Source organism: Cricetulus griseus, chromosome 2 (genome assembly GCF_003668045.3).
Source record: "Cricetulus griseus strain 17A/GY chromosome 2, alternate assembly CriGri-PICRH-1.0, whole genome shotgun sequence".
Lineage (NCBI taxonomy): Eukaryota > Metazoa > Chordata > Mammalia > Rodentia > Cricetidae > Cricetulus > Cricetulus griseus.
In genome coordinates this window covers 269,642,494-269,667,964 of record NC_048595.1, presented here as the reverse complement: position 1 = coordinate 269,667,964, position 25,471 = coordinate 269,642,494, and the positions used below count along the sequence as shown (strand labels likewise).

The 25,471-nt window shown below is 42.4% G+C and overlaps 1 protein-coding gene across 1 annotated transcript in view; it reads left to right on the top strand.

Moving 5' to 3' along the window:
- The first annotated feature begins 12,995 nt into the window (after positions 1-12,995).
- The window catches only part of Map7 (microtubule associated protein 7), a 105,764-nt gene continuing 93,288 nt past the window's right edge, over positions 12,996-25,471 (top strand). Inside the window, exon 1 of the mRNA XM_035438762.1 lies at positions 12,996-13,128. Coding sequence (XP_035294653.1) covers positions 12,996-13,128 — 133 coding nt within the window. The remainder of the gene's footprint in view (positions 13,129-25,471) is intronic.

The following is a 25,471-nucleotide window of genomic DNA, read 5'->3' as shown; positions in this document are numbered from 1 at the left end:
GCCATAACCTTCTGTGTATAAAACATGTGGCATTGACACTGCATTAAATATAAAAAGAAGCTAGACTCTATGGTAACTGATATTTCAAGGTCAAATTCTCAGAAGAACCCCTTCCTCCAAACCATGCTGGGTGGTGCTGAAACGCATAATGAGGTTATAAATAAGATGGGTTCCTGCTTCAAGAAGCTTGGCTGCTTTTCAAGATTCTAATCTAGATATGTGGTTCTCAGGAGCTCCTGACCTGAGTCTTCTGTATGGCAGACACCACAGACAGGCCCTGGTTGACAGTGTTCTTCCTTCCAGCTGGATTGGTTTCTATTGGAGGCCCTTGCTCTAAATTAGCCCAGTGACACTCTTAACCACTGCCCTACGGGGCTCATTTGAATAAAGCTTACTCCTTGGGCAAAAGGTCCTGTAGTTGAGACAATGACCAAGGTCACCTGCTAGAGCACCATTGGTTCAGATCAGTCTTGGCAAAGAGTTAAAAATCACTTGGGGACCTGGAACTCTCACGGTGCCCAGGCAATTATCAGGGAATCAATCTTGCAGGTAGGAACTGGGTGGCTCCTGTGTGCTGTCCATGCTGAGAATTGCTTTCAGCCCACTCCTGCTTCCTGCTCTTCCATTTGTCTGCATGGGTAGGTTTAATTTGGAGGTGTCAGGTAGACCTGGCTTACAATAACCACACTAAGTTTCTCTCTGTGTCTCTCTTCTCTCTCTGTCTTCCCTTTCCCCACTCCCTTCCCTTGTCCCCAATAAAACTTCCCACCTAAGTTCAAAAAGAGATAACCACATAGAAAATCTTAACTGCTGCCATCCTGCAGTTTGTAGACTTGTTCCATTTCTCTCCCCAAAACTTTTGAAGGAAATATAGATACAAAAGTAGATGTGAGTACATTTTTGTGGACACTTGTGTAGTTTGTATATAAATGTAAAGCTTGGCAAAATGTTACATAATGAGCTGTGTTTTTATTTTTGTCTACTTCCTTTAGTTTTCACTCTGTCATTTTCCTTCTCCCCTCATAATTGGGAGAGGTGAATTTGGAGTAAGTAGATGGTATTTTGTCAAAATGAGTACACTCTTCCCGGAGAAGCTGCTGGTCGCCCTGTTGCCTCTAATCTCCTTGGTCCTTCTGTCATCTATAAATAGTTAATAGGGTATCACCTCCTCCATCTGTCCCCTTTGGTCCTCCTGTGAGACTGAATGCTGATGGCCTTTAGGGGAATATTCCCTCCCCTCTCCCACCCACAAGGCACTGTGGTACCCAAGGCTCAGTGGGTGCTTGCTCTTTTCACACGAAGCTTTTTTTCTCTGTAGGATTGGTCACACTCCAGATATCACCTCCAATTAACATCTGACACTGACACTTTATGTGCTGAAATGTCTAGAGGTGCTCCTGTATTGCATTTGTGTCTGTTTCTGAGGATTTGCAAAGCCATCTGTTGCCATCTGAAATGAGGGCCAACCCTCAGCATCCCTGTTTCATTCCTCCTGGCAGCTTAACCTTGTGTGTATTATCATGCAATCTAGGACCAAAATAAAAAGAACTGACCTCTAAAAAAGAGAGCGTCTTTGATTTCTCCTCAAGATTATACTGAAAATGATTTAATGTGACAACAGATCTTGCAAGGATGAAGCAAGGCCTTGCACTTAAAACTAAAACTGGTCAGGAATAATACTAATTAGTTTTTGATGCAAAAACGCTGGAGCCTCCACCCCTTACTGCCTGTGGTTTCTTGACAAGTCACCTAAGCAACCACGCTCTTCCTTAATGTCTTCCTTTTAAAACTGAAAACGGTAATGCTATTCTTTCAGGGAAGCAATATAATATATATATATATATATATATATATATATATATTATATATATATATAATATCCTATTATATATAATAGGATATATATATATCCTATTATATATATAGGATAATCCCTGACACAGTAAGGTATGAAGTGTTTGTTATAAAGGTCTGATACTGGGTCGCCATGCAAAGATGGGCATACCCTGACATGCTGAGTTTCTCCCTTAAGCAAGGGCCTCCTTAAATCAATGAGCTCACCGTAAGGAGGGCATTGGAATGCAATGCTGACTCAGAACTAATTGTAACATGTGACCTCACTGTCCCAGGTAAGGCCAGGTGTAAATGGTGTCTCAAAGCAGCTTTTCACCTGTCAAAATGCCACACAGTGTTCCACTAGAAGATTATTCTGTACTAGCCTTTGGGACGCTTAGACTGTGTCAGGTCGTTGAATTAGGCACCATTATTTTCATTTTACTTTTATACAAAGTGATTGCATTGTCTTCAGTTCTTTATTATTGCTGCAGAAGTTCATTTGATTTAAGCCAGGGAGACAGACTTCCATTCCCTTCAGACCATGAGATGGGGCTTCCCAGATCCAACTGAGTTAAAGCACTCCCTCCCCTCCCCACAGTAGATGTACTGTCTGTGAGGGAAACAGAGAGACCATGTAGCTCACCTCCACTAGGCTTTCAGAAGAAGCAGGAGGCAATTGGGCTTCTTTAGACAAAGTACCTATGTGAAGCAGAAGACAACAGTAAGTGATTTCATTTCTTAAAGTCATTTCTAAAGTTTTTAGAAGAAACTTCCTTAAGCTGAAAAAAACCTATCCTGGTTGTAGTGGGGTGCATTTCTCCCTTAGGAAATGTTATGTGCAAGCCAGGATCAGTTGTAATTTAGGTTTTTTTTTTTTTAATCTCATTAAAAATAAATAACACTGGGCGTTGGTGGAGCATGCCTTTAATCCCAGCAGAGGTAGGCGGATCTCTGTGAGTTCGAGGCCAACCTGGCCTCCAGAGTGAGTGCCAGGATAGGCTCCAAAGCTACACAGAAAAACCCTGTCTCAAAAAATAAAACAATAAATAACAATTTAGAAAAGTTAAAAATGTTAATAATGTGTCACTTCCTCAAGTGAGCTCTGATTTCAGTTCTCTAACTCATTCCTGTAGGGTTTGTATACAGTAGCCACTGTGGTGATTGACAAAGCAAATGTGCTTCATGATGCTTCTGAAGTATTAAAATGTAACTTTCTTCCGTAACAGTATGCTATAGGAAATGATAGTTTATTGTATACCGATATATTCAGCGTTAAGAATAAAGACAGGTTTTTTTTCCTAACCATGACTTTATACTTTTTTTTTTTTTTTTTTGAGACAGGGTTTCTCTGTAGCTTTGGAGGCTGTCCTGGAACTTCACTCTGTAGATCAGGCTGGCTTTGAACTCACAGAGATCCACCTGCCTCTGCCTCCCGAGTGCCACCACTGCCCGGTGACTATATTTTCAAGCCCCCTTGTGAAGATACATTTACATTTTATATGTCCAATGCTCTGTGTAAGTCACAGACACCAGTAAAAAGTTAAGTGCAAGTAGAAGAGATGGCTCTGCCATTGGGAGAAAGTATTCAAACTTATTGAGAACCAGGAAATGTAGCTGGTTAGTCCAGATCTGTAAGATTCAAATGACTTTAGATAGAAAAACCTTGTAACCACATAACCCGGTGAAGCCTCCCAAGACAGAATTCTGCTTTAGCATTTCACATCAATCCTCGTGGACCTAACGTCCAAGTCAAGGATTCTATTTCAACTCACTTCCAAGTTGAGCAACTCCAAGATATACCTGCTGCTCACTAACGAGAGCATAGAAGGCAGGAATATGGTCCCACCCATCAAACAACTGGTGCAGCACAAAATTCAAACCTTTTATTTAATTAAAGCCACACAGAGTCATGAAGGTGTCACAGGATGAATTGTCAGACATAAGAGAAAGTAAGTCTTCAGAACAATTTGGAAAGAGAGAAGGGATATGTGAAATGTCAGAAGAAAGGGCAAAGGGTTACTCAAACCTGCAAATGGTTCAGAATAGAACTTGGGGTGTGGAGTTCAGACAGCTCTGAATTGAGTATTTCAAACCACTGTAAAAGGCTCCGTGTTTACTAAGCATTCAGGCCTATGGGTAGAGCTCAGAAATAATCCTCTTACTTAGCATGTACAGGCCCTGCATTTGATCCCAGTAACCAACCAAAGAGTACACAACTGCTTTTTAAAACATCTTAGTGGGCTAGCTCAGTGGTCGAGAGCACTAGCTGCTCTTGCAGAGAATTTAGTTCCCAGCACCCGCATGGTGACTCACAACTGCCTAGAACTCCAGTTCCAGGAGATCTGATGCCTCTTCTGGCTTCTGGAGGTACCAGGCACACATGTGGTACACATACATACATGCAGGCAAAACACCCATGCACATAAAATAAATCTTAAAAGCCTTGGGTTACCTGTCTGTGTTATGAAAATGCCCATTCATGTGTGTATCTGCCGTGGCATGTGGTCTGAGGACAGTCTAAGGTGTTTGTCCTCAACTTCCACCTTATTTGAGTCAGGCTTTTGTTTATTTCCTTCTGTATATACTAGGCTTCCAGTGATTCTCCTGTCCCATCTCTCCATAGATGTGCTGGCCTTGCAGACATGCATTACCATGGCTGCCTTTACATGGATTCCGGAATTCAGACTCAGCCCCTTGCACTTTCATGACAGATGCTTGACCCACCAAGCCATCACCTTAGCACCCCTCAAATCTCTCACTTCCTTTTTTGAGATGAACCTGTCGGGAACTATATTCCTGAACAGGTTTCAGTACCCAGACATTCAGTATTGCAATATCTTATAATCAACAGCTTTTGGTTATACAAACACCTATCCTTTTGTCTATAAACAAGACCTTTTCCAGGAAGCTGAAGAAAGCCTTTTTCTGGGTGCTAGGAATCACCTTGTTTCAAGGGTGTGGCAGTGGGGGCAGGGAGCAGCATTTCCTCCGGACCTATGTAGAGACTGGTGCCAAGTACTTAGGAGACAAGAGAGTTTGATTCCCTCACTATAACACTGCATGTGTCTGGAACAGTTTTCAAAGCACATCAGAGATTTAGTTGACTTAACAGAGTGTAGCCACTTTGCCTCATGATAAAAAGTATAATGTTAGGGTGTTTTAGGAAGTTTGCCAAATAAAATTTACATGGCATGGACCTAGATGGTGGATACAATAAGTGAAAGGACTTTGGAGATAAAGTGGGCATCCAGTAAGTGCTTATCAACCTACTCATCTTTCTGAGGAGGTTTTTCTTTCCATATAGGACCCCTAAAACCTTGATGGCTTTAGCTCAAACCAAAGAGAAAAAGTGCTTATTAAAACCGAACAACAAATATACTAGTTTGGTAATAATATCCGGTTTGTGGAGATTAAATAAATGCTTCATATCTTTACTAAGCACAGTTATTGCATTGAGAATTCTTTTGCTTTACATTTGTAAATTTTCAAAAGCATCTAAGCTTTCAATTGAATCCTATTATATGTTTGTATCTTACAATTTAACTTAAGGCTTTTGATGTCCCAGTTGGCTGCTAATAATTACACCTGTTGACAGTTCTCACTATTGATTTGACTAATTGAAAATGGCCCAGCCCTAGCTTTATCCTGACAGGGTTATGTCATTTGGGTTTTCTGCTAGGTCCTACTTCCTCTAGGCCACATCAGAACAATATTGGAGAACTGTGTGTCTATGCTCTTTTGTCAGAAACAGTTCTAGTTGTCAAACTAGTAGGTGTTTACAGTTTAGTATTCAAACCTTCATAAACTGTTTTGTTTTTGCTTCTCATCTTTGAGGTGGGGTCTCACACTGCAGCCTAGGCTGCTTTCAGACTCATAAACTAAATTGCCTTTGCCTCACAAGTGCTAGAACAGCAGGTGCAAACTCCCTCCCTCTTCACTCCCCAGCTACCTCCTTCATATACATGTTTTCCTTCTAATGAATAAAATGTTCTCTTCAACTTGACCTCCCAGTACGCTATCCACAAAATTACTTGAATTTGGCAATGAGACAGTGGGTTTGCTTTATGATAACAGTAGTGTGTGTGTGTGTGTGTGTGTGTGTGTGTGTGTGTGTCTGTGTGTGTGTGTCTGTGTGTGTGTGTCTGTGTGTGTGTGTCTGTGTGTGTGTGTGTGTGTGTGTGTGTGTTTCGTATTAAATTTAACCCGGAGAAGGCCAGAAGGCTTACCTCTCAAATGACAGAAATGATTTATTTGCTAATCCTTTTAGCCACTATTGGATTCTCAGTGGGAGATCATTGATAAAAACAAAAGGGGATTTGATGGGTCCAGTCTGAAGTATCCTTATCCCAATTGTATGACCATCATTTTAAGAATATTACTATATTGGGAAATTATATGAGTAAATAGTATCCATCCTACTCAGTGAAGATTATGACCATTGACATGTATACCTTTGATGTGTTGCCTGGAATATGGGATATGATAGACCTTTGCAATTATCTGACTTTAAGTAGATATCCCTGGATGATGTTTGTAGGCGTGACCCATGCTGTTGTAGAGGAGAAGCCCTGCCCTACAAGTTTCAGTCTAGACAGTTTCACAGTTGAGAAACATTACTTAAAACAGATCCTTGTACATATATACACATGCTTGTCATGTGTTCTAGTAAGAAGTTTTTTCTCTTTTGGGAGGATCCACCACCTAGCTCCCAAATAAATCACACACAGAGTCTTATTATTGCTCATGAATGCCCTGCCTTAGCTTGGCTTGTTTCTTGCCAGCTTTCCCTAACTTAAATTAACCCATCTACCCTTTTCCTCTGGGCTTTTATCTTTCTCCTGTATATCTTTCTTTCCTTCTTAATCCATGGCTGGCTGAGTGGCTGGGTGGCTGGCCGCTGGCATCTTCCTCTCCTTGTTCTCTTGCTGCTTCTCCTCGTCCTCATTTTGCCTTCCATTTATACTCTCTGCCTGCCAGCCGAGCCTTTCCTTGCTCCTGCCTCGCTATTGGCCATTCAGCTCTTTATTAGGACCCCTAGGTATTTTAGACAAGCACAATAACACAGACTCACAGAGTTAAACAAATGCAGTATAAACAAAAGTTATATGCCTTAAAATAGTATCCCCCAACAATGTGTTGAACCAAAGATATTTGTGTTTCTGCTTGTCTGTGCTGATATACTGCCCACCCATCCACCCGCAATCATTTTCCCCCAAGATTTGTGCAAATCTCTTAAATTATTTCTTAAGTGATATATTTTGAAATTACATCCTATCTGACTTGTGAGGTTAAGGAAAGAACGTGAAGCCTTCTTTTTCTGGGTGTTGTTACATCCCCGGCCCTTAAGGGGGACTCTCAGGACATTGCACATAAACTAATAAAGTGCCTTGGTTTGCTAATGTTTGTATTGCTTTTCACCGGAAACCCTTAGATCTCATCTCAAGTTGAATAGTCAGAGTGGTCCTCCCATAACCAACTGTCTCATGGGGAAAGAGCTGTGTGTTTCCCTCATTTTTTTCAGTGGGTTTCATGAAGATGGGTAAGAGAATGGGGGCTCACAGGTGCAGATATCTCCTAACAGCTGTCTCCTGACCTAGCTCATTATTTGAGTATTTAGCCTTAAGGCCCAAATCTCTGGGACTGTGGATGGGGTGAGTAGAGCAATCCAGCCATATTCATGTGAGGTTCATTTTTATGGGTAGGTGCAGAGATTGGTGACAACAAAGGACGGGTTTATCTGAGTCTTGGTTTCTTGTTTGCCCATTTCCTCCTGGGTACAGAGCTCTATTTTCCATCCTTATAAAGTAGGAAACACAGGTCAGAAGAGGGCTGAGGGCTCTAAAAGCTCAGCCCATACACAACACAATAATCTAACATCAGCACCCAAGGTCAGCACGTGTGTACCACTGCCCACGGTGATAAGAAGCACAGTTGGTTTCCGGCCACTGGTCCCAGTTCTTTCTGTCTCCCAAATCACATTACAAGTAGAAATTTGGCCAGGCATAGTGGTATGTCTGTAATCACAGAACTGAAGGTATAAAGTTAGAGGGTCATGAGCTCATGATCCAGCCTGGACTATGTAGTTAATTCCAGAACAGCACTACAATGTGGGATCCTGTCTCCAAGGACAGAGAATGGACTAGGAGTTCCTCCATATGTTAACACGAATTCTATTATTCCCGAATCTCCCATGCTCAGAGAAAGTGCTTCTTCTCAACAAGCCTCCGCTGCTCTGCTGTGGCCTGGACTGTCTGTAAGTCCTGTGTCTGTAAGGTGTTACCAATGAGAATCATGAGCAAGAGGGTGAGAAGCATTCTAATGTGCTCTTAGGTTAAAGTTTAATTCGACATTTGATAATGTTCCCAAGTAACCTAGTGAAACTTAGGGTTTAAGGAAGGGTTAAAGAAAGCTTAGCATATACCTCATAGCCATACAGATGAATCTTAGAGGTTACATTTCAATCCTGGTAGAGCAGGGGAAATGCACTCTGTTGGCAGTGAAGTGCCTAATGGGTAATGAAGATTTATAGAAATGTTATAAAAGGCCCTGCAGGGCTCTGGTACTTCTTGGCTGATGGCTTTGCCACTTCTAGTGTAGTACTGTTCCTCTCATGTGCCCCTAACAAAAGGTGGTCACATAAAGAAGATCAAAGCAAACCTGCCTTTTGATTTTCCTTTCAAAGAATCAGCATCTTTTTGTGCAGTGTTCTTTGTGCCTCTTAGAAGCTAAGATGGCAGAATGTTGTGCTTTTGTCATCACAGAAGCCATCATTAAGCAGCAGCATCCTAGGAAACTGTGAGAGAACCCCTTAACTTCAAGGATGAAAATGGCAAAGAACCAGCTGGGCCCCTTTGTTCCTCAGGGGTGGCTTGATCCCATGTCAAATGGCTAGCTTTACTACTTTCAAGTCATCTGAGGTTTTAAACTTGCATTCAAGTGTGGATTTCTAAAAACCCTGCTGGAAATAAATTACTACTTACCTTGATGGGGAATATATCAAATGTTTTAAAAATTACTAAGTCTGGTAGTTTTCTAGGATTAATGACCTCATTTAATAAAAAAAATACTGAAAACAATTTTGATGTTTCTGGGCTCTACTGAAAAGTAAATAACACACATATATAGAACTTGTAATTTACCAGTGGCAGCCACTCAACCCAGTGGTAATAATTTCTGTTTTTAACTATGGTCCTTGAATAGTCCAAATTAGGCTTTCTCCTGATGCAGCATGGTTTTGTTTTGTTTTGTTTTTAAAAAAGCTCAATAGGCTTTTAGAAAGGAAAATTGTAGGTATACTTCTCACTGATTGGGCAGATTTCTTCTGTTCATTCATGGGCTCTGCTAGTTTCTAAATGTCTGCTTACAGCATGGAAGCCTGGGAAGTATAGTAGTGGTCATGTGTGCATGTGTGTTGGGCTACATGCCTCAGCCTCTATATAGGTTGCTGCAGCTGGTGCTGAAGGATTTAGACTTGTGCTACATAGTAAGCACTAGGCCAGCCTCAGTTAAGTAACAATATCCTGTCTAAAATTAATTAATTGAGAAGGGATAGCTGAGGAATAGAGTTCAGCAATTCCAAGTGGTACCCATTTTACTTCAAGGAATGTTTAAATTTAATGTCTTGCCATTTGCCCTTGTTGAGAATCAAAGTACAGAAGGCCAAAAGTGTTAGAAGGAAGATAGTAGTTACTTTATGACCCTGAGGGATTAAGTCCTAAAACCCTAAGAGCAAACTGCTCTATCCGTTAAAGATTGGATTGAAAGAGTTAAACTGGTCTCAGATTGGAGAGATGACTCAGCAGACTTAATGTTTGTTGTGCAGGCATGAGGACCTGAGTGAGTTCAGTTCCCCAACACCCATATAAAAGCTGGCCATGTTTTTAACCCCCTTGGTGAGGGAATGGAGACAGACAGCACCCAGGGATGCACTGGCTAGCCAGTTTAACTGAAATAGTGAGTTCCAGGTCCAGCGAGAGACCCTAAGGTGAAAGGTGTGTGAAGAAAGCATTTTCTTGTCAACCTCTAGCGTCCACGTGCACCCACATGAATAAGCACACAACTATACCACGCACCTACATACTCACAAAGACTGACATCAAATGTATGTGTGTCTTAAATGAAGAGAGATCAAGCCTCAGTGTTCATGAGAATTGTGTAAGAACAAACTCCTATATCAAAGAGAAGAAAATGAGAAAACGTGTACTTCACAAGAAGGAAAAACAACCTCACTATTATCACTATTTGACATTGGGCTGTTTTCCTCCCTGTGACTGATCACAGCCATGGCTGTGACAGACCTAGCTGGTATCAGAGTCAGGATTCATAAGGCCCCAGGACAAAATCACCTTGACTCCTAGGACAAGAGGCCTGAATTTAATCCTGACTCAGTGACCACCCAGCTGGCTGTTTGACTTTGGCCTCTCTGTGCCCATTTCCTGTTAGCCAGGTGGCAGTAGCTCCTCTTCACATTGTGGTGACTAACCACAGTGACATTTCCAATGACCCTAACATCTGCTGTGATAAGGCTGAGCAAGTTCCCAGTCAGTGGGCCCCTGCTTTGTCCCTTGCCTTGCACTCACGGTTTGTTTGGAGGTGACTTTTGGTCTCCTCAGTCAGTCTTTCATTTTTTTCCGATAAAGGTTGTCAAGAGTAGCGTAAGAGTTTTAAAAGAAAACAGAAGTCTTCACTTGGGTGATTTTCACCCATTGATACAAATCAGATTTCAAGATCTCTCAGGCTGGAGAGAGTGAAGAATCCAGTGTTTGTCACTGGACAATAGCCCCCTGACGTGGACACTAAAAGGAAAACTACTACTCAGTTGAGCATGGTGGGTAATGACTTGGGTCTGGTCTTCTATGGGATCCTGTGTTCTGTAGCCTCTTCCTGGGTACCTCCAGCACATGGGACTTCTTGGTGAAATTTGTTGTCTTATGTGGTCAAATTAAACTCCAGGTGGCTTCTGCTTTGCTGTTACCCTTCATCCCTGTTAAGCATTTGAGGCCTTGTGAAGTGACCTTGAAAGTAATGGAACCACCTTCTTCTACTCTTGTCTAGAGTTATAGCACATAGGTCAATCTGATTTCCCATTGCATTTTTTCAAGCCACCAGTTTAGATCTAAATGTGCATTAACATAACTGAATCCCCAAGCCTTTGGAGGGAAACATTTTTTGAGGATTTATTCATTTCAGTGGAATTTGCTAACCATTATACCCAGCCACAGGCAGGGCAATGCAAGTAAATAAAAACAACTAGTTACAGTGGGTATGTTATAAAATATAGGAGCTGATACTTATAAACCACTTCTTATTGCTAGTACTATATTCATTAAGTCTTTACCCTCAACCCCATAAAGTAAGTGGAGTCATCATCCCAGCTGTCCAGAGAAACTGGGACACTTAGGAGTGCAGTCCCATATGCAAAGTTTGTTTCACAGAACAGGTTGTTTGCCTTAGAATCTATGATAATGTGAGTTTTTAAGCACTGAGGTAATTTGCAAGAGTAGTTTAAGGGAAGAAGGATTGCTTCTGACTTTCTAGATAGATTTGATTTTGATTAAAATGCAAAAGAAAGAACAGTTCTTTTTTCATTAATTTAGCAGTTGGCATTTTTGAAATTTTATTTTTGTCATAAAAATTGTTTATTAGTTTTTTATACAGTACAAATTTTAAGCAGTCTAAAAATGGAGAGTCTTAAAATGAAAAAAAAAACTTATTTCAGAAGAAAACAAATCGTACATACTGCTGTATGCTTTTGAGAGAATAGTCCAAAAGAGTGGAAATTATGACTAGTGTTGAGACCCTCTCAGCAGTGCTGCTGGGGCATTGGGATAGGAATGTGCTGGGGTGCAATGTAATTGAGGCAACTGGGACTCCCCTCTTTGCTGGCTTTGTTCCTGCCCTTTAGACTTGGCCTGCAGAGGGAATATTCCATTCTGTGTTTTTTAGTGGGAAGGGGTACAGTCTCCAATTTCTGGTCTTCTAGTGGGGTCTCAGAGATGCGGTACTGGTTGACCTCATGAATAAGGTGAATAAAAACAGCATTATCTTGGGGCTGAAGAGATGGCTTGGCAGTTAAGAGCACTGGCTGCTCTTCCAGAGGACCCGGGTTCAATTTCCAGCACATACACAGCAGCTCACAACTGTCTGTAACTCCATTTCTAGGGGATCTGACACTTGTGTGCAAGCAAAACACCAATGCACATAAAATAATAAATTATTTATAAAAACAGCATATCTTGAGAGAGTTTATAGTGGAGTTGAAAACATCTTGAAAATGAATGCAAAGCAATGTACATCCCGACAGATGCCACCAAGGCAACGCCTCTACAGACACAGGAGGTTATGAATGTCAAGAGAGTGAGGCAGTTCCAGCATGCCAGCCATGTGCTCCTCTGTTTATTATAATAGACCACCTAGCTAGGGATAGAAAGAGAGCTCCATGCTCCTTACTGAAGAATTGGCTCTTGCTTGTGCCGGCAAAACTCTGTTTCTCCTTCTCCACCCATCCTGCCGCTCTGCGCTGCCACCCAGAGGAAGAGGGAACTGCATAGTGGCCTCCCGCTGCAACCAAACCTCTGCTGCTGAGTTCCGAGGACACTGCATGCTAGGGCAGCTGGAGAAGGAGCTGCTCCCTGCCTTCCTTGATTAGCCTATGTTAGGGTTGTCAGGGCAACAGTTCGCAGCGGGCAGTGTGTCATCTTTTGCCCTCTGCTGTAAGCGGAATGTTTTGCTGTGTGGTGTAGCAAGAGAAGACTGGGGAAAGTGCCACAGAAGGAAGGCCAGGCTGGGATCTGATTGAACAGGTTAGGCAGTCGGAAGGAGGCATCTGAACCTGCACGCCTATATAGAGTTGTCCTGGCATGGGTGTGTGTGTGCGCGCGCACTCGAGTGTGTGCATGTGTGAGAGTGTTTACTCACCAGCGCATGTGCCTACTGGGGGGAGTAAGTAGGAGGGGGCTGCTGCTAGGTGAGGGGGAGCTGCAGGGCCTCAGTTGCCAAGTAGCTGGTAGTGTCTGTCAGCTGTTTGCGCACTGTTTACCCATAGGGGATCTATTACAAGTGCTCAAATGAACCGGCAGCTTAGGAGCTAGCAGCTTCCTGGGAGCTGCAATTACATAAGCATATATTTTTAATATAATTGTTGAACAAGTAGCAGCGGTATGCCTGGATCAGCTACAGCGATCCGACAAGAGAGACTGAAGAAGACCCATGCAAGTCCAATTCCCCTTGGTTTATTCACCATTAATGAGGAAGATGAGCAGCAAAAGAATGGAAATTCCAGAAGACCCAAAGGTATGCATTAGCCCTCCCCTTTGGTTGTAGCCAGCCGGATCCAGCACTGTTTCTTACTCTTCTTATAGCACAGGTTCCAAACTGTACTCACGGCGCCTGCTTCTCGGAGTACTCATGACCTAACACAGCTTGCCGGTCATGTTTACACACCCCTTAAAGTAGAGGATGATGAATTGGGAATAATTTTTTGCAGGTCTAGTCGATTTCAGATATGCTGCTTTTTAAAACCCAAAGTGTTCCTAATATGAAGGTCTTTAAAGTCCACTCCTTCATTTAAACGGGAGCCAGTGACTCTGACCTCATCCAGGGAAAGAAATTTGACTTTGAGGGGTTTAAAGGAACAATACCTTCACCTTCCTGTAGGCACATCAGATCCTTTTCATTTACTTTAATGAAATGATCTTTTCTGCAAAAACGATGGATTGGGTAAAGTGGGGAAGAAGAAGGAAAAAAAAAAAACGGCCCCTCTCCATTGGCAGAGAATGAGGATGCTTCTGGGTGTCCTTTACTGAGATGCTGAGGGACCAGGAAAAAAGGCATAGTTTCACAGCAACCGCAGAAGGCAAAGCCAGGGAGCTGGGAGAGCACTGTGGTGTCTAATAGCTGATAGCTGCTGCTAAGCACTTGTGTAGCAGTTCAAACGTGCGGGGTCCAGAAAACAGAAAGATCTGAGAGGTGTGGTGTTTTACTTATGACATGTAGCAGCTGGCCAGACTTAAGTCCCATGTACTGTGTCATCCAAGGCATTGTCTCACAGCCATTCTCATGCATTTTTGAAGAAGGGTTTTCAGGCTTGTACTTAAGTTTTATGGCATCCTGATTCCTGTAGCTGCCTTCCTCAAACTATTCTAGCTGTTCTCTCTAGCAGATGTGGTACCAATTTTGTTATTTTTATGAGCTGATGAAGTTTTAGCTTGTATTCTGTTCTATCACTGATATTATCAAATTTTCCCTGTGCTGGCTCAGAATACCAGCACAACATGGCAGCCACAAAAGATTAAGCAGTAGAATGAGTGTAAGCAGGGTCTACTAGCCACTGCTGCTTCCTTATTCCTGGCTTTTAAATGAATCCTGTTGCTTTTGTTAAATAGAATGGACACTGTCTACTTTAAACCCAGAAGTACATTTTGCTGCTGGTTTTAAAAACAGGTTTTAAAGAACAGAATCTTATCACTGTAGTTGATTTCTTTTTACTGTCAGGGCTTCTGTCTGAAGATCAAATGACCTCAGAAATTCAATGCTGCTGTAGGGGAAGGGGCCTCTCCATTTGCCCAGGAGTGGGCTGTTGAGCCAGAGTCTGTGCCTTGCTCAGTGAAAATGCTTTAAGTCGTTAGTAGCAGATCAGTCAACCTCTGAGGGGGTTGGTAACTTTTTTAAGTTAATGGATGTTTGCCTAAGTATTCCCACAGTGTATTTGTCAAAAACAAGTCCCTTTCCGTGAGTGTCGGGAACAATCATTCAGAATAGCTACCCAGTTGTTCTTGATAGTTTCCATGACTTTCTCTTCCTCGCTCCTTCTTTGGTTTGGTTTGTTTAGATTTTTTTTTTTAATTTCTCTTCTGTGTAAAAGCTGCCATTGGATATTTTGTTTCATTAAAAAAAAAAAGAGGAAAAGTCAGAATTTCTAAAGATGTTTTTTATGCACCAAACTTTAAAAGCCATGTCATGAAACCTACAAACCTTTTCAGTGCACAATAGCCTGCATGGACACTTCATTCCTCCTTCTCCAGGTATTCCTTACAGTTGCTCTTGTTGTATTGTATCATCTTCTGCAACTTTTAATGGGGCTTCTATTTCCAAAACAGAACCTGACGATACAGGTTGTTCTTTATGAGTAACTATTAAGATAAGCAATCAAATTTGGTTTTCTTTCCACTCCACAGCCTAATCAGCCCATCCTGTCTGAACCTGGTGCACAGTGCTGGTTTGCATGCCTAATACCTTTTTTCTGTCATTATCAGTAGTAAAGAACCTTGCTATCTGAATTCATTAAGCTGAGTGCTTCTGGCGAGGATTAATTACCCTGGGTTAGTGATGAGTACTGTCTTTTCAGGTGTACTTGCTGTTGAGTAACCATCACCAGGCTGTCATAGGAATGAACAGTGTGACTGTCCTTTAGACTCCTGGATAGTGTGGCCTCTGAGTTATATGGTGGAGTGAGTCAGGAATTTGGTCAGCTAATAGACAAGATCAATTCTTAAAAGCAATGAGCACTTGTCCATGGAATTGGAGTGCACATGCTTTACATGCCTTACAGCTGCTGACACATAGCATTTATATAATATTGGAACAAGCTAGGCTGATACTGCTGTTTGCATGCCTCTAAATGTGGAACCTCTGTGTAATGCTGACCTCGGGCCTGCCCAAGCGAAGTCTTTTAGGTACTGCTGTAAGTAAATGCCTTTGCTAGGTCCAAGGCATGCTTGCTGAATTTTTCTAAGCACGGTATGTTATTAAGTAATGAGACAGTTTTTTCTTTGAGCTGCCATTCATTAGCTGTTTACTGTGTCAGTATTCTTTAAGAATGTTGCAGAAGTGTTGGGATGCGAAGATAATTGAGTATTTTTGCCCTCAGAAGTGTTAACTGTCTAGTAGACGAGGACAAATACAGCCAATAATATAAGTGAAAATTGAAATGAGGGGACTCATGTGGGGGATGCCCTCATGACGAAGCAGTTAGCCTGGAAACTGAAGCAGATGCCTGAAGCCTATCCCAGACATCTCGATGAGGCTGGGAAAGCATCTGGAAGCACACACACAATCCAAGGCAGGAAATAGGATGAATGGTTGAAAGGCGTCTTTAAAAACAATTTCAAAACCTAGTTCTGGGGCCGGGCTGTGGTGGCGCATACGTTTAATCCCAGCACTTGGGAGACAGAGGCAGGCAGATCTCTATGAGTTTGAAGACAGCCAAAGCTACACAGAGAAACTCTGTCTCTCGGGTTGGGGTGGGGGGAAAGGAGCGAAGAAGACCTAGTTCTAAATACAGTGTTTTCCCATGAAAGGTCATTTCCATGCCAAACTCTAAGTCTGCCCGAAAGTATGACAACCATAATACACTGTGTACCTTCTCATTAATAGTGACTTCCCTACCACTTGTGAGCCATCTGAAGTATTATCTTCTTTGACTTTATATTCCTAAGTTTTGTCTGTTTCCTTGTTTGTGTATTTGCCTGTTTGAAATGGGATCTCAGCCCAGGCTGGCCTCTCCTGACCCTTCTGTTGCTCCCAAGGGCTGGGATTACAGGTGTGTGCCACCACTCCTGGTTCAGCTTAATTTTTTTTTTATATAAACCTGGTTGGCTTCCAGCTCCAGTGTTAAGTTTATTTGTGAGACTTGACTCCAAATAATTTATTTTTTAAAAATTACCACCTTCAAAAGACAATCGTATCTGTGCCTGGACGATTCTCACCCTCCTGCTTCCACGCTTCCTCTCCAGTCATTCTCCATGACATTCGAGGAAGGCCTCTGTGACAGTACGTCTTTTCACCTCTCAGTGGCAATGCTCCACTGGAGACAATGTCACAACTGCGATTCACAGCCATCTTTGATCTATAGGTATTTTCATTTAGCACCTGGGTTTTTTGTTTTGTTTGTTTTGTTTTGTTTTGTTTTTGAATAAACCTCCATCAGTGATCTGGAATTTAGCTTCCCTCTATCTTGGGTTCCTTTCTATTGCTATGATAAAGACTGTCCAAACACAGTTTAGTGACAAGGAGGTTTATTTCCAGTTCCAGTTGCAGTCCATCGTGAAGGGAAGTCAGAGCAGGAACTCAAGATGGGAACCTGGAGGCAGGAACTGAAGCAAAGACCATACAGGAATGCTGCTTTTTTGCTTTGCTCCTGTTGCTTGGCACAGTTTGCTTTCTTACTAACCCCCACCCACAGTGAGCAGAACCATCCCTTGTCAATCATTAACCAAGAAACTACACCAGAGCTTGCCTACTGGCCAGTCTGATGGAAGCATTTTCTCAATTTATGTTTCTTGCCTGTGTCAAGTCGGGAAAAAAAAAAGTCTAACCAGGATGCCTGGAAAAATTGGAAGGCATGCCACACCTGGTCATTTCTTCTCCTCAGTAATTAGCAAGAGCTAATTGCAGCTACCATACAGAGGAGTCATGCTTCCAGTAACCCCCTTCTATAACAGAATGTGCACCAACTGGTCTACCTTAATTGCTGCATTACCATGACCATTTGCTTTTAATTAAAGCCCTTGACCTAGAAGAAGAAGAAGAAGAAGAAGAAGAAGAAGAAGAAGAAGAAGAAGAAGAAGAAGAAGAAGAAGAAGAAGAAGTTGTTGTTCCAAACTCCTTACCCTGGATGTGATTTTCCTATAGTCTGGTCCTTTCTCCCTCATCATTCTCTTCTCTTTTACTCTTCAAACTCTGTGCCCTAGCTACACCAAAATCATGACATTTCCCTGTCCTCTTATTCTCCTCCTGTGTGTCTTTCTTATGGTTTCCCTTGACCCTCTTCTGCTTTCTTCTTTGTCTGGATATTCTAACACATGGTTTGGAATCAGACCAGATGTCCTAGACCTCCCTTCCTTGCCCAGCTCCTCTAAGAACACTCCCCTCGAAGGGCCTAGGCCTGGCCCAGGACAATGTGGTAGACTTTGGGGAGCCCCTTTTGAGGGCCTTACCCTGCCTGGGGAGTGGAGGGGGGATGGCTAGGGGCAGGTGGGATGTTGATGGGGAGGGGAGGGAGAGAGAGAAGAGATTGACATGTGAAGCAAGCTTGTTCCTAATTTGAACTAATAAAAGAATTAAAAAAAAAAAAAAAGAACACTCCCCTCTCACTGCCAGTCTCTCTGTCCTGGTGCAGAAGGGCAACCCTTCACCATGCTTCTTAGCTCCTGAGTCTCGACCACAACTGCATTTAGATAATAATATCCCAGGATTTGGCTTCATTTTGCTGTTTCCTGTGATTCTGTTATTTTCTTTAATGTAAAAATGAAGTCATATACTTGCCAGGTGTGGCAACTACTTGGCTTATATCGGCGTTAATAATGCTTTCTGTCCCTTTGTTAGCTGTTCAGATTAAAATTGTAGTGAAATAAAATTTCCCCTTGAAATCATAACATAGTAGTTCTGAAAAACAGCTTTCCTCCCACCCTTGTTGTTAAGCTGTATTTACAGAACCTTTGGCCCATTCACTGCAGAGGGAGAACACTGCTGGTTAAGGTCTGCAAATGGAGTATGATCTGCCCTCTACACACACTTGTTGGACAGGTGATGATATAGTGACTGCAGTGTCCACATGGTAAATCATGAATCTTTGTTCACAGAAGTCTTGGCACAAGGCAAGTGAGCACCTCTCTGTTGTCCTCACATCTTCCTGATTCTCTCTTCCCTTGTTCTATAGGACATGACCATTGTCTATTACCAGTGTCCTTTCTCAGCCATTTCAGAACAAGGTAAATGGTTTTAGTAGGGAAATTTAGCAGTTAGTGAGGTAGAAGGAAACCTCAAAGCCCACCCCCACAGTGACACACTTCCTTCAACAAGGCCATACCCACTCCAACAAAGCCACACCTCCTAACAGTGCCACTCTCTCTGAGATTATGGGGGCCAATTACATGCAAACTACCACAGGCCCTAAACGTCATCTGAGACATGAAATAATCATGCTCAGATGTAGGTGAGGACTAGAAAGACTTTACAAGTACATAGCACACTTCTGGAACAAAGCTGGAGCCCATAAAACAGTAAGATTATAATCATGATCTATAACCAAATGACCCTTATTTCTTTTCACTTCTGGTTTGTAAGTTTTATTTTATTTTTAATCATGTATATTTCTCTGTGTGAATATGTGCTGATGTGTGTAGGTTTGAAGAGGGCATCAGAATCTCAAGTTGGAGTTACTAGCCATTGTGAACTGCCTGATATTGATGCTGAGAACTGAACCTGGGTCCCCTGCAAGAGTAGAATGTATTCTTAACTGCTGAGCCATCTCTCCAGCCCTCTATTCACTTCTGACACATTCTGTTGATTGCCTTTACGGGAACACTACCATGATCGTCTGTTCCACAGCTCTGCTCAGTGTGTTTATGTAAAGATGCTTCTCCTTGTTGAATTTGCTGCCTTTATCTTAATTTGTGTGTCTAGGGATATTGCCTCCTTCCCCCTTAGTCAGGGTTTTGCTGTGTAGCCCTGCTTGTCTTGGAACTTCCTATTATAGACCAGGCTAGCCTTGAACTTAGAGATCTCCCCAGCATGTGTCTCCCGAGTGCTGGGATTCAGCTCCCGAGTGCTCCCACCACACCCAGCCTTGAGGAGTTTTTAGTAATTTTCTTGTCATGGCCCTGTGTGACTGGATCCTTGTTCTATGCTTATTCTCGTGGATCAAAAGTATTAGACATCAGGTAGATTACTCATGAAGTACCCTGTAATTTTCTTTTGTTTAATGAGGGAAGTAAATTACTACATTAGGTCAGATCACCTCACTTGTTTCAAATATAATTAAGGGAGTGTACTTTTTGTTCCTTAAAATTAATGGCAAACTCAGTCTTTCTTGATCAGGGAACAATAGTAATGATTCATCTTGGAGTATTCAAAATGAATTTTTTTCTTAAAATTATGAAGGTATGTGTGGATGTGCCTATCACTTGATGGGAATGTTCTAGAACTGTAGGCAGGTTTCCACAAGTGTGTACAGTTACAGATGCTTGTGCTCTGCATGGTTAATGCCAATCTTTATTTCAGAACTTCTTTCTCTGTGATAGTCTTCTTTCATTCATTAGTCAACTGGCAACAAGTACCTCAGGCACATATGACAGCAAAGCACCCAATTAGCTGACATGCTATCATCAACCTTGTGTGCAACTCGGTCTTTGTATCCTGAAGCCGTGGATATTGGATACCACCTGGCTTTCCTTAGAGTTCTCCCCTCTTCTGTGTGGCCCCCTACTGCTCCTCTCCTTTCCTCCTGCTCTACTTGATTCTTGCCTACTTGACCCTAGGTCCTTTCCCTAAGGACACCCCCAAGCCATCAGGTTTCATTGATCATGAGTTCCAACCAAATTATAAAGTATGTGTGTGCTCTTTTGCTGAGTCACTATTGATGTCTCATTCTTCAAGTCACGCTGTGCTGGAGACAGCACCCTAATACAGAAGCTTTGGTGCAGTCGAGGCACCAAATTCCTGAATATTGGTTGTGTGAACAGATATTCAAAAAAAAAAAAAAGTGAAATTGACAGGAACGTATCCAGCAGAATTTTTAATTTATCATCAATAGTTCTGGAACACGTGACCTTCAGTTTCCCAGTAGATACATACTCTTTTGCCATTAAGCCTTAGGGAAATTCATTCTAGAAGCCAGTGCCAGACTGTCAGGCCAATAGGTGGTAACTAAGTGTTGAAGCACAAATCTGGCCTCTCAGGAGCTGCAATCAGCAAAGGATGGGGGAGGGCAGCCAAGGAAGTCTGGTTCTGCTGGCTTGAACGGTCCAGGGCCAGGACTTTGTTCTGAACCTGGCAGAAGAAGGACATCAGATTGATCATTACCCTACAGGTAGTTACTACTGTGACTTTTGTATGAAAGACCTTTGCCCACAGGCCTTCAAGTGAAGGTGATTAGTTGGTTTTAAACTAGACATTATTATGGTCTTGAGACTCTGTTGTAATTTACCTGCATCAGGTTCTCGTGGCGGATCCGGCTAGAAGCACCTTCTACCATCCTATTTCTTTTAAGTACTGGAGCTAATTATGAGATGCTCATCTTGAGTTGGTGGTGTGTAGTCATGACCATGTTTGTGTTATTATTAGCATATGCTTTCCTTTTGAGCAACTAGAGCTCACTGTCAAGGTCGTAAAGCATAAATTGTAGACCAGTGAGAAATGACATAAGAAATCCCCAGTGAATTTAAACTTCCCTTCCCACTGTACCCCCACCCACACTAGCTGCTCCATGAGTCAGAAAATGTCCTGGAAAGAGACCTGGAGCTGCTGCTAAGTTAGCAAAACCCAGTCGCATTCCTGCCTGTCCCTGCCCATCCAAGTGCATCTCATTAAGCCACCCTCGGAAGTTGCCTTTTATGCTTCTCTTTTATAAAGCCATCTCGGCATCAGATTTTTTTAAGACCTAGAAAAACAGGTTTCTTTGTGGGCAGCCCTTTCAGTCAGCATTATAAAGATGCAGAGTGGCAGCTGAGACCTTGGGTTTCCAAAGCTCAGTGCTGAGTTTTTACCCTAGGCTTGTTTGGGGAGCCAGTGTTTTCTTTTCATGAATGTATTACAGCTAATTCTCCTGTGAGACTGCAGCACTAATCCTTTTCCTTATCTGCACGTGGTGGTGTCCATTATCCTGCAGCTTCCCTTTACCTCCAGTAGTTTGGAATGCTGGCATCCACAGCAGCATGACTTATGAACAGAGCTCTAAACAGCCACTTAATCAACACTTCTGATCATTAACCAACTTTATCTATTTTCTCTCAATCCAGTTCATTTCAGGCTCCTCTCCACTGCCTTTTACAAATGCAATAACATGTTGGAAACTGCACAGCCTTCACTTCAACCCCATGCAGGCCTCAGCAGTCCAGGGCTATGCTCGTACTTGTTTGCACTCCGCCTACCATATCATGAGCCTAGACATTCCCTGAGGCCCACCGACTTCAGCAAACACTGAAGTGTCTGTCCTGTACTAGTAGGCGGTGTGCTGCATGTGTCCATATATGTGAGTGCATGTTTCTGCAAGCCTAGAGCCTCACCCCCTGGGAACCCACCTCTGTGTGCATCTCAGATTTCTGCCTTTGTGTGTTCAACCTGTGTGACTTTGGCCTTAAAAGGGAGGGGATATCACAATTGATAATTAATATAGGAAAAATGCTAGAAAAGATAATATAATAAATACCCACATGCTTATGATCTCAGCCATTAAACATATTTAAACATTTTATAGTAAAAGACCTAATAGTAGGGTGTGTGTGTGTGTGTGTGTGTGTGTAAGTATAAGTGTAAGTGTAATAGCTGATGGCTCCTGTATCCTTGTATCATCAATTTTTTTGTCTGTGCCCCCATGTCATTAATTCCTTGTCCCAGGGAGGGACAGTATTTACCCTTCTCAACCATTTCTGTGTCTTGGATACATGCACACATCTGTAAATGCGTTATCTTGTCAGTTTGCAGTTTTGTGCTGCTCCCACTTCTAGAGTGTTGACTGCTGCCTAGAGTTCAGGGGTGTGACAGGCTTAGCATCTGCATCCTCAGTTGATGGAGGAGTTGACTGCATCTTTGTTCTGGCTCTTGTCCTGCTGGTGGTCTAAATCTCCACACTGTACCCTTTCAAGGGCATGTGTGTGTTCCTGGAAGTGGGTGTTGTGTGTATTCGCATATGTAGAACAGTCTTGCCATGCTTCCTCCTGGGCATCGGAGAGGAATCACTGCCCCACATCCTCACTTAGGCTCCATGTAGTAAGACACTTTGATTCATGATTCAGATGGATATAAAATGGTAATTGATTTCAACGAAAAAAAAATAGGAGGCATTAACTCCTATAAATTCTTTTCAAGTAACAGAACTGACAGGACCACTGAGATGTGTTTCCTCCTGAGGAAGGCAGGAGAAACCACCACACTACTAATTGGCTTTCGAACATACTGTTTTTGAGAGATGTGGGGGACTTGAGGGAAGGCAGTTTTCACAGCATTATTGCCTTGGTGGCTTTGGTCAGAGCTGGCTTCATCCTGCTCCAAATAGTGCCTCCATTCTTAGGAACGGGGCCTTTTAAAGTCCTACCTGTTGCTTATTCCTGTTCATGTTCAGCTCACTGTTACTAGATGAGCAGAGAGGCTGGAAAGTATGAAGATTAAGGCAGGCTGTGATTCAATTACTTCTCCCAAAATTTCATTCAGGATGAAGGATATTAAAAGTGGAAAGGAGGAGTGAGCATTTGGAGATTCCTCTGGAGAGCACGTATTGAAAACAGTACTTAAAACCAGATTTTCTAATCATTTGTGGGATTCCATTATTCATGGAATCCTTGGGCTTGATTAGCATGTGTAAAGTATCAACTCCACAAATGCTGGGCATTAACATGAATAATTAAAAGGCCAGGAGGTAGCACTGTGTGGCTGAGAGTTTCTTTATTGCTGCGGAGGCTATTTCAGTCCGTGAGAGGAAGCTGGAATGTGTAGACAGCTAGTCTGAAGATCTCAGTTGTTGCTTTTAGCTTGGCCACACGAATGTATAACTGTCTTATTTTCCTGGAAAAAGAAAGTTGCTTTGCTGGAAAAAAAAAAATCAATGTTTTGTGGTCTCTGTATCAATAAGATGCAGTCTGAATTCCTGTAGTGGGAGCTGTGCTCAGCATGACCCAGACAGACTAAGAATACAGGTTTGTGCACTCCTGGTTTTAAATTAACTCAGTTCTTGTTCTGCAGATTATTAGTCCCAAATTTTGGGCATTTCTTAGGGATTTCTAATGAGCTTACATTGTTATTGTGAATTTTAGGGTGTCCCATGGGGTTACCAGATGATGCTGGGGAAATCAGGGTCCCCTCTCACGAGTCTTAGTCTCATTCATAACATATTTTAAGAATTGACTTAAACAGAGGTTCTAGCACAATTTTATTAGACTTTAAAAGAAAAGGCCCTTTTTTAAAAGAAAAGGCCCTAGGGCACTAATACTGTAAATCTTATCAGCTGCCCAGAGGAGGAAAATGAAAGAGAGAAGGGGAAAGCGATGTTGTTTGAAGTACTGGCATGCAGATCCAACACATGGGGGGAGAAGGAGGGTGGTCTTGAGAGAGAGGGAGAGAGAGAGAGAGAGAGAGAGAGAGAGAGAGAGAGAGAGAGAGAGAACAAGGAAACCCAGGTACCAGAAATAGCTTTCTTAGGTCATGGCTGTGTGGCTTGTAGGACCTCTGATGAAGGGAAGAGAGGGAAGACTAAGTCTTTAGCATGGCTTAAAGTGAGCCCACCTTCCTAGAGGCAGGTTCTTTAGCCAAGTCATCAGCCCTGTCCAGAATGTTAGCTCTACTCAGGCCAGAGATTCTATTCTTTTGCCCAGGAGTTTGCTCTTAATGGTCCTTTACTACCACTGAAACAACAGGCCCTCGTCCTAGTGCCCAGGCTACCCCACAAGTCACGCACATGCCTTGTCACCAACGCTGGGGGAATGGGATTTCCCCTCAAGAATTCCAGGGCAAATTCCAGTGAAACAAAGTCACCAAGTTTATTCATGAGGAGAAAGGAGGAGATTCCTGTGCAGGCAAGGGGGTCTTGACCCCCTTTACAATTGCAAATCAGGTATCCTGCATATCAGATATCAGACACTTACATTACCATTCATATCAGTAGCAAGATGAGTCATGAAGTAGCAATGAAATAATGTCATGGTTGGGATCACTACAACATGGAACTGTATTTATGAGTCACAGCGTTAGGAAGGTTGAGAGCCACTCCACTATATAGTGTTTCTACTTACTTCCTTTTGAAACAGAGCCTCATTCTGAAGCCAGAGTTGGGCCCAGACATCATAGTCTTCCTGTATGAGCCTCCAGAGTATTGGAATCACAGTACTCCCAAGAAGGTGGGTGGAATCTCTAACATTACTATATGAACTAAAAGGGAGTTTACTGTGGTCTATACTGTTTCCATAGTGACCCACATCAAACAAAGGATGCTTACTTGAGACAGCTCTAGGCAGCAGCTAGGGAAATCTTCCTTATATAAATACGTGTAAATGTTAAAGACTAATAACCATCAAACATTAGCAATGTGTTCCATGAAGCAGAATCTAAGAGAAGAAAGAACTTTTGAAGAAACAATGCAGGATTGTGAACAATAAATTTACTCTCCCAGAATACATGTGAAACCTGAGGCATTTGGAATTTTTATCAGAATAGTTGTTTAGTGTGATGCTTGTCAATACTTAACCAAACTCTTGCTGTGTAACATGTGCTTTATATAGCTACTCTGTAGCACCATGCTGTTTGGACACTCCAGCCACATAACCTATTTTCTTTATGATGGACCCAGCCTTGGGTAATTGTTATAGTCACACAAAACAGGCTAACTCACAGTCTGTGCTTGAGGACTGGCAAGTTAGTTTTTGGCTACAATAAAAAGTATTAGCTTGTCTTTGAGGCATTCTTTAACTGTCTTATGTTTTGAACTACAACCCATTTTAAACTCCTTGCTAGATTTGTAGACCCTGAAAGTTCAGTTAGCATGGATGAAATGTCCTTTTCTGTCATTCTCATCTCCCTCAAAAGAAAGCGCAAGTCCTGGAGGCAGACTCCTTATCTTACAAGCCACTTCAAAGTCACCTTCCCTTTTACTACTAACAGCAGTCCTTGGAGGTAAAGGGTCAAGGGAAGGGGGACAAATTCTCCCAAA